General features: G+C 43.4%; 1 protein-coding gene across 3 annotated transcripts in view; it reads right to left on the bottom strand.

Annotated features, from left to right (window-relative positions):
• Nucleotides 1-12,641, bottom strand: part of POLRMT (RNA polymerase mitochondrial) — a 162,412-nt gene that overhangs the window by 99,336 nt on the left and 50,435 nt on the right. For all 3 annotated transcript variants that reach the window (XR_016307397.1, XR_016307398.1, XM_089657455.1), the window contains exons 5-7: nt 9,046-9,229; nt 6,007-6,153; nt 5,620-5,787 (exon numbers count right to left, since the gene is read on the bottom strand). Coding sequence is in view for 1 of the 3 variants with exons in the window: in XM_089657455.1 (XP_089513581.1) it covers nt 5,620-5,787; nt 6,007-6,153; nt 9,046-9,229 (499 nt within the window). In the remaining 2 variants the exon portion in view is untranslated. The remainder of the gene's footprint in view (nt 1-5,619; nt 5,788-6,006; nt 6,154-9,045; nt 9,230-12,641) is intronic.

Raw genomic sequence — 12,641 nt, 5'->3', positions numbered from 1 at the left:
GGCTTGGATGCAGCTCCTCAGCCATGGAAACCCATTCCATGAAGCTCTCTATGTTGTTGTGCTAACCTGATGGCCACACGAAGTTTGGAGGTCTTTAGCTATTGACTCTGCAGACAGTTGGCAACGTCTGCGCACTGTGCACTTCAGCATGTGCTGACCCTGCTCTGGCTGGCTGAGTTGCTGTTGTTTCCAGTTGCTTCCACTTTGTTATAATACCACTAACAGTTGACTGTGGAATTTTAAGTAGCAATGAAATTTCACGGATGGACTTATTGTACACAGTACCACGCTTGAATTCACTGAGCTCCTGAGAACGACACATTCTTTCACATATGTTTGTAGAAGCAGTCTGCATGCCTAAGTGCTTGATTTTATACACCTGTGGCCAGGGAAGTGATTGGAACACCTGAATCCAATCATTTGGAGGGGTGTCCCAATACGTTTGGCAATATACTGTATGTGGAATCGCTGCAATCATCTATGGTCTGCTGCAACATGCAATTTTGTCTATAAGATGTTGCAATTTATTGTTGGGGAGTATATATCAATAAATATGTATATGTGTGGCGATCTTATTGTTTCTTTTTCCATGGCTTTTAGTTTTGGAGGATTGGTCGGGGTTCCTCTTTGCCCAGGAGCTGCAATGTGCACCGAGAGCATTGTTCCCCACCTTAGCCCCCTCCACCTGTTGGGGGCTGGGTGGGCTGTTTCCTTTCTGATGTGCATCGTGCCCAGGGTGCAACGTCAGAGGTTGTGATGTCAAGACACCGATGCGTCTGATTTCATTCTCCTGCTGCCACATGGGGTTGTACTTGTTGCTGTGCTGGCAAGGTGGGCTCGCCCCCTCCTTGCATTGCCCTGGGAGGGACCAGTGGTTCTATCACTGTGATAAATGGCAGTGGCAGATGAACTGTGCTTTCTTTTTTCTCTTAGCTGCTAACGACTACAACCTACACTATAGTGTGAACCTACATATCCAATATGGTAATTTATTTTGCATGTTTTCTTTTTACATGGTTTGGGCTTTTGAGTTCTAATACTATATGAGCCCTTTGGGCTAAACTTCACATGGTCCTTATTTCCTTTCCTTTTCTCTCTTTTTTCACCTCTGAGGTGTTCGTTCCTAGCAATATGTTATCTACATTGCCTTGAAAAACTATTCATACCCCTTGAAATTTTCCACATTTTGCCATATTACAACCAAAAACGTAAATGTATTTTATTGGGATTTTATGTGATAGACCAACACATAATGGCACATAATTGTGAAGTGGAAGGGAAATGATAAATGGTTTTCAAAATTGTACAAATAAATATCTGAAAAGTGTGGCGTGCATTTGTATTCAGCCCCCTTTACTCTGATACCCCTAACTAAAATCTAGTGGAACCAATTGCCTTCAGAAGTCACCTAAATAGTAAATAGAGTCCACCTGTGTGTAATGTAATCTCAATATAAATACAGCTGTTCTGTGAAGCTCTCAGAGGTTTGTTAGAGAACATTAGTGAACAAACAGCATCATGAAGGCCAAGGAACATATCAGACAGGTCAGGGATAAAGTTGTGGAGAAGGTTAAAGCAGGATTAGGTCATAAAGAAATATTAAGCTTTGAACATCTCATGGAGCACTGTTAAATCCATCATTCGAAAATGGAAAGAGAGTATGGAACAACTGCAAACCTACCAAGACATGGCCGTCCACCTAAACTGACAGGCTGGGCCAATAGAGCATTAATCTGAGAAGCAGCCAAGAGGCCCATGGTAACTCTGGAGGAGCTACAGAGATCAATAGCTCAGGTGGGAGAATCTGTCCACAGGACAACTATTAGTAGTGCACTCCACAAATCTTATGGAGGAGTGGCAAGTAGAAAGCCATGGTTGACAGAAAGCCATTTGCAGTTTGCAAGAAGTCATGTGGGGGACACAGAAAATATGTGGAAGAAGGTGCTGTGGTCAGATGAGACCAAAATTGAACTTTTTGGCATAAAAAGCAAAAGCGGTATGTGTGCCACAAAACTAACACTGCACATCATCCTGAACACACCATCCCCAGCATGAAACTTGGTGGTGGCGATCAATTCCAGGGGAGGAGCCTAACTATGGCGATGTAGGAGAGCGTGGTGTGGGAGCTCTCCGTCCTTCCCCACCGCCTCAGATACAGATACTGAAGAGCAGGGACCAGGGGGACCTAACGGAGTATGGTGGGTCCCGTGTTAAAGCCGTTGCTCCGGGCGCTGTGAGGAGGAGGTGAACGGTGCCATCGGATTGAAGACAGGCTGGAGACCCGTCCTAAGGGAGAGAGGGCAGAGAGCAGGGTTGCCGAGGAAATGAGGAGGCTCGGCTTGACCACGTGTCAGCCGCAGAGAAGCACTGGGGAAAAGCCGGCCGGTGTTTAGAGGTGAGAGGAGAGAGGAAGACGCCGGTTTGCTCCCCTCCCAGTACATGAGACACTCATATAGGAGAAGTGTTCAGCAAGATGCCCCCCCCCCCCCCCTAAATGGAGGTGACTTTGTTACAGAGGGGAGTGTAACTGTAATTGCAGCGAATGGTGGTTCTACAAAGTATTGACTCTCAGGGGGCTGAATACAAATGCATGCCACACTTTTCACATATTTATTTGTAAAAAAATGTTGAAAACCATTTATCATTTTCCTTCCACTTTACAGTTATGTGCCACTTTGTATTTGTCCATCACATAAAATACATTTATGTTTTTGCTTGTAACATGACAAAATGTGGAACATTTCAAGGGGTATGAATACATTTTCAAGGTACTGTACTTACACCTTCTGTTTATAAAAGTCACAGGTTACATACCAACAAATCTATTTAAAGGATAAGCCCACGTTTTAACAAAAAAAAAATGCACATTTTTTTGTAGGTAAAAAAATGTGCATTTATTATTTTTTTTGTTTCTGAAGCCTCTAAAGCATCAGCAGATCGGTGGTGCCATGCAGGTCTCCCTCTGACCTGTGATTGTATCTGCTTGCTCGTACATCCTGTACGGGCAAGCAGATACTTGCTGACAGAAAGGCTCAATGAATTACCACAGCAATGTGGAGCGCCGCGGCAGAAAGGCTCAATGAATTACCACAGCACTGTGGAGCGCCGCCGCAAAGGCTGCCGGGACTTGTAGTTTTCCCATTCACAGAATACTGTGAATGACTGACACAGCCAGGCAGGCAGAGCCCTGCATGGCCTTTTTTTTTTTTTTTTTTTAAATTGTGACAGCTAGCAGGAAGGAGAAGATCCCCCACTAGCTGTCACAATGGGGATCAGAAGGGTGCGGGGGCCGGTCCGTTTGTAACAAGTTACACCCCGCATATGGATGTAACATGTAACCTTACGAAAGGTGAACTTATCCTTTAACCACGTCAAGTCCGGACACTTTTACCCCCTTCCTGTCCAGGCCAATTTTCAGCAACACTGTACCCATATGAATTTTTTAGCATTTTTTTGAGACAGATAAAGCTTTATTTTGGTGGTATTTATTCACCACTGGGATTTTTATTTTTTTTGCTATGTAAATGAAAAAGTCCAAAAATTTTGAAAAAAAGTGTTTTTCTTATAACATTTTGCAAATAAATAATATTTCATCATAAATCTTGGCCAAAATGTATTCCTTTATCTTTTTAGTAAAAAAAAAAAAATAACCCAAATTAGTTTATAACCAAAATTTATAATTTTTAAACATTTTTTTTTACATATTTTATATTAATATTTATATTTTATTTATTTACATACTCTTACCCTAGCAGTACAGTGTCACCATGGTGACACTGTACTACTTGTGGGAGGTGAAGATTTTTTTTTTTTTTTTTTACACGGATTGCTTTTACACCCATAAAGGCTGTAAAAGCAATCATTTATCCTTCTCTCTGGCTGCATTCTTGCAGCCATTGAGAACTACTGTGTGAGCTGTGATTGGTCACAGCTTGTCACATGGTACAAGGCTGTTGTGAATGGCCTTGTACCATGTGACCTCTGTGATCATTCACAGATTTCACACGTAGTAAGCAATGATGTCAGAAGTGACATCATTGCTTACTACTCTGCATGTGATCACTGATTGGCCAATCAGTGATCACATGATCGGGACCTCACACAGAGGTCCCATACGACGATCGGGTTTCCACTGTGTCCGGAGAACACAGCGGGCACCAGATTGCGGTGTTGCGCGCTCCCAGGCAGTGTGCACAAGCAGGGGACAGGGAGGTCCTTTATAAACGGCCACCCGACCTTACACTGCCACCGTCCAGCCGTTTATATACAACGGCTGGACGGGAGGTGGTTAAGGAAGTAATGTATATTGAAACATTTTTTTACAGAAATTGTGGGTACTTGTTTATGGGTATCACTATGAGCTCTATAGCACTGCACTCCTTTACAGTTGGTCTGCTCTCCATTTCCCCATGTAGACCTAATGGGTCTACCTGCCAAAGCTCCCGGGTTAGACATCTCCCATGGACCTTCAATTTCCAGCAGTGACATGTTTAATTCTGAGCAGATTTGTAAGTAGTAGGGCTATTCAACGATTATGGGGAGGCTTGTATTGTGATTCTCCTGATAGATATATTGTATACATTATGAATCAGCTCAACCTGAATTTGTATTGGATTTTATTGTAATGTAACATGAATTATTAAATTTACAAATACGCGTATTGATTATACAACAAATCTAAGGCCATGTGCTTCATTTAAAGTCCCAATATTTATGGATTTTGTATGGACATAAATGCATGTCCTATATAGTTTTTGTAAAGTGATTGTAAATGTGCAAATTTGAAAAAAAATAACAAACATGTCATACTTAAATGCTCTGTGTAATGGTTTTGCACAGAGCAGACATATCATCCTCTTCTCAGGTCTTCTGCTGCCTGTTCTGGCCCCTCCCTCCTGCCAAGCACCCTCAGAGTAAGCAACTCTTTGTAAATTAAAACGAAATCTATTTACATTTAAGAAATAAATACTGGAAACAGGCTGCCCAGATCATTGTCCACGATTTAATAAAGGTTTAAAAAAAAAAAAAAAAATTAGCAGATGGATTGTTCTTATGATGCACAACTATTGATTTGATGAATGTTCATTTTTCTATTTTCTTGTGCTTAATCTTTTAACAGAGTAGATGAGCGCTTAAAGAAACATTGTACTGAGGGAAAAAGGGTCTGTTACTTCTGAGAATAGTAGTTTTCTAGCTATTATGCTGACTTTCTGCCTTTAAAACTTCATGGAACTTGTATACAGGTCAGTCAAGACTTCTCCCTGGCTTCAGTCGCTGCATGCCCATTCTGAGTCCCCCCCACAGCTTTCACTGGTTTCTCCTTCTGGCCTACATCACCCCTACATCTTAGACATGTTGTTTAGAAGGAAAAACTAGTAAAACTGCAGGGGAATCATCAGGACCGACTATCTTGCAAGTATCAGTTTCTCAGTGGACTTGGGGAGAAAAGAACTTGGAAATGGAGTGGGAAAGGAGAGTATTTACTGCTTTGTTTTAGAGGTAACAAAGATTAAATTTTCACAAGTTTGAGTTAAAAACCAGATACTACAACTAATGTACAATCACAGAATATTTGATGACATACAAATAAATCAGCATTTACAGAGACAATCTACTAACTTGTAGCATAATTTCCACATATTGCTCATCCTCCAACAGGCAAAGGTAGGGATATATATTGATTCTGAGAGTCCTCTTGCTGATCTCTGCTAGCTGGCTCTTTGAGTCTTGCAGTGCACGGAGCAAAGTTTTACCCCAGACTGAGCGGAGACTAGCCAACACAGCTCTCTGCAAAACAACACACATCAGTATGAGATGCTAAACAGAGAACACTCGCTAATACATCAAGATTCTGTAGGACAATGGCAACAACTAGCAAACTTGCAATGTATTTGAATCTAATTTAGAACCTAAAACAAAGGGTTACAGAAAAGATGAAAGATGTATATGAATATATCAGTTAACGTTAACTAAAACATGAATAGCATTAACTTCAGTTTGCCCTACCGCTTTCATGTTGGCATCAGTAACTGGTTTATTAGCCTCCACAGAGTTGATAGTCACTGTATCACAACTTTCAATTTTCAGTTGCTCTTCAAACCATTCCTGTAAGTCAGCCATTGTGAAGTCCATTTTGGGGTAACAGGGAAGAGGCTGTTAACATACAGACAAGAAAAAACAGTCAGACATTACTTTTTTATTTAGATCTACTGATTTTACATTATTCAGGACTCTTATACTTAAGTGTACACTTGGAAAAAATTCAAAACATATGCAGTGCATCTTTGCAATACATGCACATTTCCTCATGTTTTTCCCCTTTAGGCTCCATTCACATTAGGAACGCGCACGCTGGAAAACCGCTATATAAAAAATGGTCAATATAAGTGTTTTTTCCCGGCGTTTTTTACTTTTGTGCGCCTGTGTTTTGCAGTTTAGCTGGTTGTTAAAGCGGAGTTCCACTCACACTGTAAAAAAATAAAAGTCAGCAGGTACAAAAACTGTAGCTGCTGACTTTTAAAAAACAGCCACTCACCTGTCCCACGATCCCGTAATGTCCTCCCCGCAGCCCATTTCACCGACCATCCTGTGTTCCAGGTGTAGGCATCTTCAGTGTGGGCACCCGGCTGTTACAGCTTGCAGCTTCACAGCCGGGTGCCCACTGCGCATATGCAAGTAGCGCTGCGCTTCCTGAATGGCCCTGTAGTCTTCTGGGACCTGTCACGTGTCCCAGAAGACTACAGGGACGAAGGGTAGGAGGACAACTTCCGCTTCCGATCACCTAGGCGATCGCAGCGGAAGTGGGAGCGGGTACCTGTCAATTTTGGGTACCAGCTCCGCCCCCGCCAATCCTTAATGGGGAGCGGGTGACCAGTCTTTAAAGCGGAACTTCCTCTTTTGGGTGGAACTCCGCTTTAAGGAGCAGGACCCCCCCAAATCCATACCAGACCCTTATTCTAGCAGGAGAAGAGGGGGACAAGCGAGCCACCCTTCCTCTCCTGAACCATACCAGGCCACATGCCCTCGAAACATGGTGGGGGGGGCTCGCCCCCAAAACACCTTGTTCCCATGTTGCTAGGGACAGGGGCCTCTTCCCCATAACCCCGGTGGTTGTGGGGGTCTGAGGGCAGGGGGTTTATCAGGATCTGGAAGCAGAAGTAGATCCAACATCAATCATGGTGAATGCCAGCTGCCGACCCGAAAAAATGTCAGCAACCGGTGCTGGCTCCTGCAGTCCGACAGCTTTGCCACCTTCCAACGCTAAATAAATTAAGGAAAAGGGCCATCCAGGGACAACACCAAGGGACCCTGTCCCTTGTGACATCATTGACCCAGCATGCCCAGTCGATGTTTACGCTCAGCTGTCAGCAGGGAATCCCGCTGACAGCTAATGAGTCATCTGTTGTCAATGACATAGCAACCGTCTGCTGAGCATTCAGCATTTTTTTCTGACAGCAAATTACCCCCAAAAATGCAAAAAAAAAACACAAAACATTTTTTGCTCCTAGAACCTGAAGCTTCAAAACCACTTCTAGACTAATATAGTGTGCATGGACACATAGGATAATAATATTTGCTTCTAGAGGTAGAAAAAAAACACTAAAAGCAGCTATTAAAAATGTATTTTTAAGCTAGTGTGCATGGAGCATTAAGGCCCATACACACAATAAGAAAATCATCCGAAAATTTTCGTATGAGGACCAATCGTCCGATAATCTGATCGTTAGTACACAGCTTTCGAGAGCCCATCATATAAATTCATGCGACAATATCCGAAAGGACAAGCGCAAAACTTTTGCTCATACGATATCAGATTGTATGATTTTCGGTTAAATCAGTACAATACAAATACAATACAATACATGACATTACTTTTGAAAATTCTTTCCTTTTGTACAAGAATTTTTGTAAGTTTAGTACCCTCTTCATTTTCAATATGGAGACTAGTATGCAAAAAAAAACAAAAAACGGATGATCATTTGTGTGAAATTCTTATGTGTACGGGGCTTTACACATGCTGCAAGTACATAAACATAACAAAAAAACAAACTTCACATGATTTCTTTGTAACTATTTGTTTCAAATTAGTAATATGCTTTTATAAGGATCTTGTCACTTTTATGGGGGACAACAATTCTAGTCTGTTTTGTTTAGTCATTTCAATTAGTTGGCTGCTATTGGTGAAGACTAGAGGGTGATGCAGCAATATTTAGGGGTATTTATGGACCACATTGTCCAAGTTTTAATTTTGTTTGGAAAAGGTAAAAGATTTGAATCAAATGGTAGTTTTGTGATATCGTTTGATGCATTCACATTTTTAATCAAATTTTTCAGTAGGGGCCATGGTTTGCCTTCAGGTAAATTTGGATGCTTATAACACAGCTCCCGCACTTAGGCCAAGATTAACTCAGGAGACACCACTGAAACCACCTTTATTACTCCAAAACTGGGCGCACTTGGGTGAGGAGAAGCCGGAGCTCCAGTGAGCTAACATTAACCGATCTGAGGAAGGGTCTTCACACATTTTTCTCCTGCACTGATGGGTCAGAGAGTTTAATACTGGTTTAAAACCCACTTAAAGGGCTACCAGGTGGCACTGTGAAGGAGTTAGATCTGTGAAATCGCAAAACATTTGTAGCACATTATACTTTGGTGTCACGCTAACACATGCTACCGAAATGTAGTGTAACACACATAAAATGCATTAGTGTGTTGCATGCAGAACAAAAAAAGGGTTGTGTCCAATTTTTGGTACTTCAGGGTGCATTGGCAGCCAATTAATTTCAATGGGCTGCCTCAACGCAACACATGTTAAAGTGGGTGTGTTAAAGCACTGCAGGAGAATAAAAGAGCCCTCAAACATTCACATTTTTCTGCAAAGTTCATCCTGTAACTGTGCCAGTAGTGATCTAGTGACACATCCATGCCACGCCACTCTTCTAACTTTCCACAGACATGCACTTATCACTGCCTAATCCACCATTTTCTACAAAAGTTTGGTTATTTACTTTTTTACATACTGCATTACATTTAAATCCAACTTACATTCTTGTAGAAATTCTTAACCAGTGGAGAGTCTAAAACATTTTCAGTTCTAGGAGCAGGCGTGAAGTCTGGCCTGACCCGACGGATAGCCTTGAGCACCATTTGCCTTTCTTCTTTAGAACATTTCAAGCCCTGAAAGAGCTGGTCAACTGACATTCCATCCCTCTCGATCTGATTCAAGCAACTAAAACGAGATAGAATGAATTATAAATACTTTACAGAAAAAAATCTTTGCCCAATTCTAGCCAAAACTGTTTATTTTGTTTTTAATAAAGTGGGAAACGTTACATAGTTAGTCTGGGTGAAAAAGGACAAAAGTGCATCCAGTTCAACCATAAAAAAAAAAAAGTTATAACCCTACACCCACAGTTGATCCAGAAGAAGGCAAAAAAACCCCAGCAAAGCATGATCCAATTTGCTCCTGTGGGGGAAAAAATTCCTTCCTGATCCCCCGAGAGGCATCGGCTATTCCCTGGATCAACTTTACCTATAAATGTTAGTGTCCAGTTATATTCTGTGTATCTAAGATAGGCCTTTTTTAAAGCAATACACTGAGCTGGCCAGAACTATCTCTTGAGGGAGTCTATTCCACAGCTCTTACTGTGAAGAAACCTTTCTGTGTTTGGAGAATAAATTTATTTTCCTCCAGACGTAAAGAGTGCCCCCTTGTCCTCTGTGATGACCTCAGGGTGAATAATTCTACACCGAGTTCACTATATGAACCAGTGATGTATTTATACATGTTTACCATATCCCCCCCTTAATCTCCTCTTCTCAAGAAAGAATAAATTCAGTTCCTCTAATCTTTCCTCATAGCTGAGTTCCTCCATGCCTCCTACTAGTTTGGTTGGAATGACTTAAAGACTCTTGTCACTAGGGACTCTGTGAAGACAGGAAATAATAAGCAATCTCTGCCATGGTCACACAGACAAAAACACATTTTTAGTAGATTAAGAAACGGTAAGAACTTCTCTAAATGTTTTCAATGCCATCCTGTCCAGATAAAAAAACAAACTCTCCTCATTTCTTGAACAGCTGTTACAGGGACACTTCAGATGCTTTCCCAAATTTAAAATGGCACTGTTTATATCTGGAAAACCTGATCATACTGATCTTGGTGAGATCAGATGTTTTAAGGGCAGATGAGATATATAGAGTCTAATAGACCCCAGATTTGTCAGAAAAGAATACCTGTCTCTGCCTATTGGGATCACTGAGGATATTTACATTCCCTAGGACAGGGGTAGGCAACCTGAGAGCCACGGGACTACAAGTTCCATCATGCCTCTGCGAGTCATAGATGTAACTGTCAGTTTTGTAATCTTTGCAATACCTCATGGGAAATATAGTTCCACAACAGCTAGAGAGCCGCAGGTTGCCTACCCCTGCCCTAGGATAACAATAAAAGTGATTAAAAAAAAAATTAAAATGAAAAAAGAGACAGCGTAGCAAAATACATTTTGACCTAAATTAATGACAAAATTTAAGTTTATTGCTTATTGTTTTAGAACAGAAATGAAAAAACATTGTTTTTTTTCAATATTTTCGTTTTTAAATTTTGTTCATAACGCAAAAAATAAAAAACCCCAAAGCGATCAAACACCACCAAAGAGAAAGCTGCATTTGTGGGAAAAAATGACATAAATTTCAATTGCATTGCGTGACTGCTCAATTGTCAGTTAAACTAGTGCAGTGCTGTAGAGCAAAAAAAAAAACAAACCGTAAATTCCAGTATCTATACCATAGTTTGTTGATGCTATAACATTCACATAAACCAATTAAAATACACTTATTGGGATTTTTTGTTACCAAAGACATGTAGCAAAATAAATTGTGGCCTAAATATAGGATGAATTTTGAGATTATTGGATATTTTTATTGACAGAAATGAGAATTTTTTTTTTCTAAATTTTCAGGTCTTTTTTTGTTTATGGCACAAAAAAATAAAAAGCCCAGAGGTGATCAAATACCACCAAAAGAAAGCTCTATTTGTGTGAAAAAACGGACATAAATTTCTTTTGGTTACAGTATTACATGACTGCACAATTATTAGTTGAAATAGCGCATCGCTGAATATCAAAAAGTGGCCTGGTCAGGAAGGGGGATAAGTCTTCTGGAGGGCACAGACTCCAAGACTGGCCCACACCATTCACGGCTGAACGATCCAGATGGCATCCCCAGCATCCGAGCCCAGCCGAACACCACCGCTCACCTGCGGGAGCCGGAGAGACCCCCAGACCGGCCGCACCACCCACGGCTGAACGATCCAGACAGCATCCCCAGCACCTGTCCCCACGTGGCTGCATCCCCGGCATTCGTCCCCCTCCGCAGCGCCCAGGTACGTCGGGCACGCTGGGGAAGCGGCCAGCCGAGCCTCCCCGCCGATCCACCCCTGCCTCCACTACAGCAGCGCCCGTCCCTGCAGGGCCCAGCCACAGCCGCTGCCCAACCACTACACCACCAGGGATATCAATACCAGGGCGCACACACACCACTACCCACCAGGGACTCAAGAATACAGGGGCAACCACATAAGCCCCCAGCCCTCAACCCTGCTGCCTCCCACCGCCCGCTGCAGCCCGCACATCGCACCCAGGCTGCTCCACACCACAACAGGGCCCTAAGCCACACTGACCACCAGGCCAACCGCACCGCCCAGCCTCACCTCACAACCCTACCACCCGGGTAGTCTGAGGGCAGGGAGAGAGCACCGGCGGTCCCTCCGACCCTGCCGTGAAGCGCCAAAGGACTCGCACCACCTAGGCCGAGACCTACCTAAGCACCTGGCCTGCAAAGGCCTACCACGACACACACCCCCCACTGGACAACCCAAAGTGAGCCTGTACCTGGCCTAAAAGAACTGCACCCGCACACCCCCATCTTCACCCGTAGGAGTGATCTGAAGCGAGCGCTTCCCACACCACTGAGCCCAGCAGATGATCTCGGCCTAGCGAGGCCCACCACTGCCTCCCACGACGCAACCCTGCCCGGACCGCTGAGCTCAATGGACGACCTCGCCCTGGTGAAGCCTACCGTCGCCCACCTCAGCACAACCCTGCCAGGACCCGAAACCCATCTGGTGACCCCCGGGCATACACTGCGGGAGAAGGCCCGACTGCTGGTCCTGCGATCCCCCACCACCTACATCTGACGCCCACCTCTCACAACCCTCTCTTCACCGCATCTCCACTACCTGGAAAACACCTCCGCTGCTGATCACCACCCTTCATCTCCGCAAATCAAACCTCACCCCTCAAACCGAGACTTTCATAAACTGATACTCGCAGCCTGATTACCCCTGGCTACAACCTTTCGACCTGAACTCTACCCATCCTGTTCCTAGGCACGAGAACTCTAGCTACCAAAAGACACAGCGACAAGATACGCCACTGCACGCTAGACTATCTGCAACCAAGCCTCCCACCACACCTGTCCGCCACTCCATGAACCTCCCTACAATGCCTCCTCCACTCCTCCTCCGTTCCCAAAATCTCTTCCCGATACCCCTCTGCTCCTCCCAAACAACTATACATTGCGCCCTCACTGCTTCTTTCTCCCCTCTACGGCACCCACCACCTCCTCCTAATACTCCACTC

This window comes from Staurois parvus, unplaced genomic scaffold (assembly GCF_062004578.1).
Source record: "Staurois parvus isolate SC_StPar_1 unplaced genomic scaffold, SC_StPar_1.0 ptg001003l, whole genome shotgun sequence".
Classification (NCBI taxonomy): domain Eukaryota; kingdom Metazoa; phylum Chordata; class Amphibia; order Anura; family Ranidae; genus Staurois; species Staurois parvus.
The sequence above is the reverse complement of the archived record's forward strand: the minus strand, read 5'-3'. Positions and strand labels throughout refer to the sequence as shown.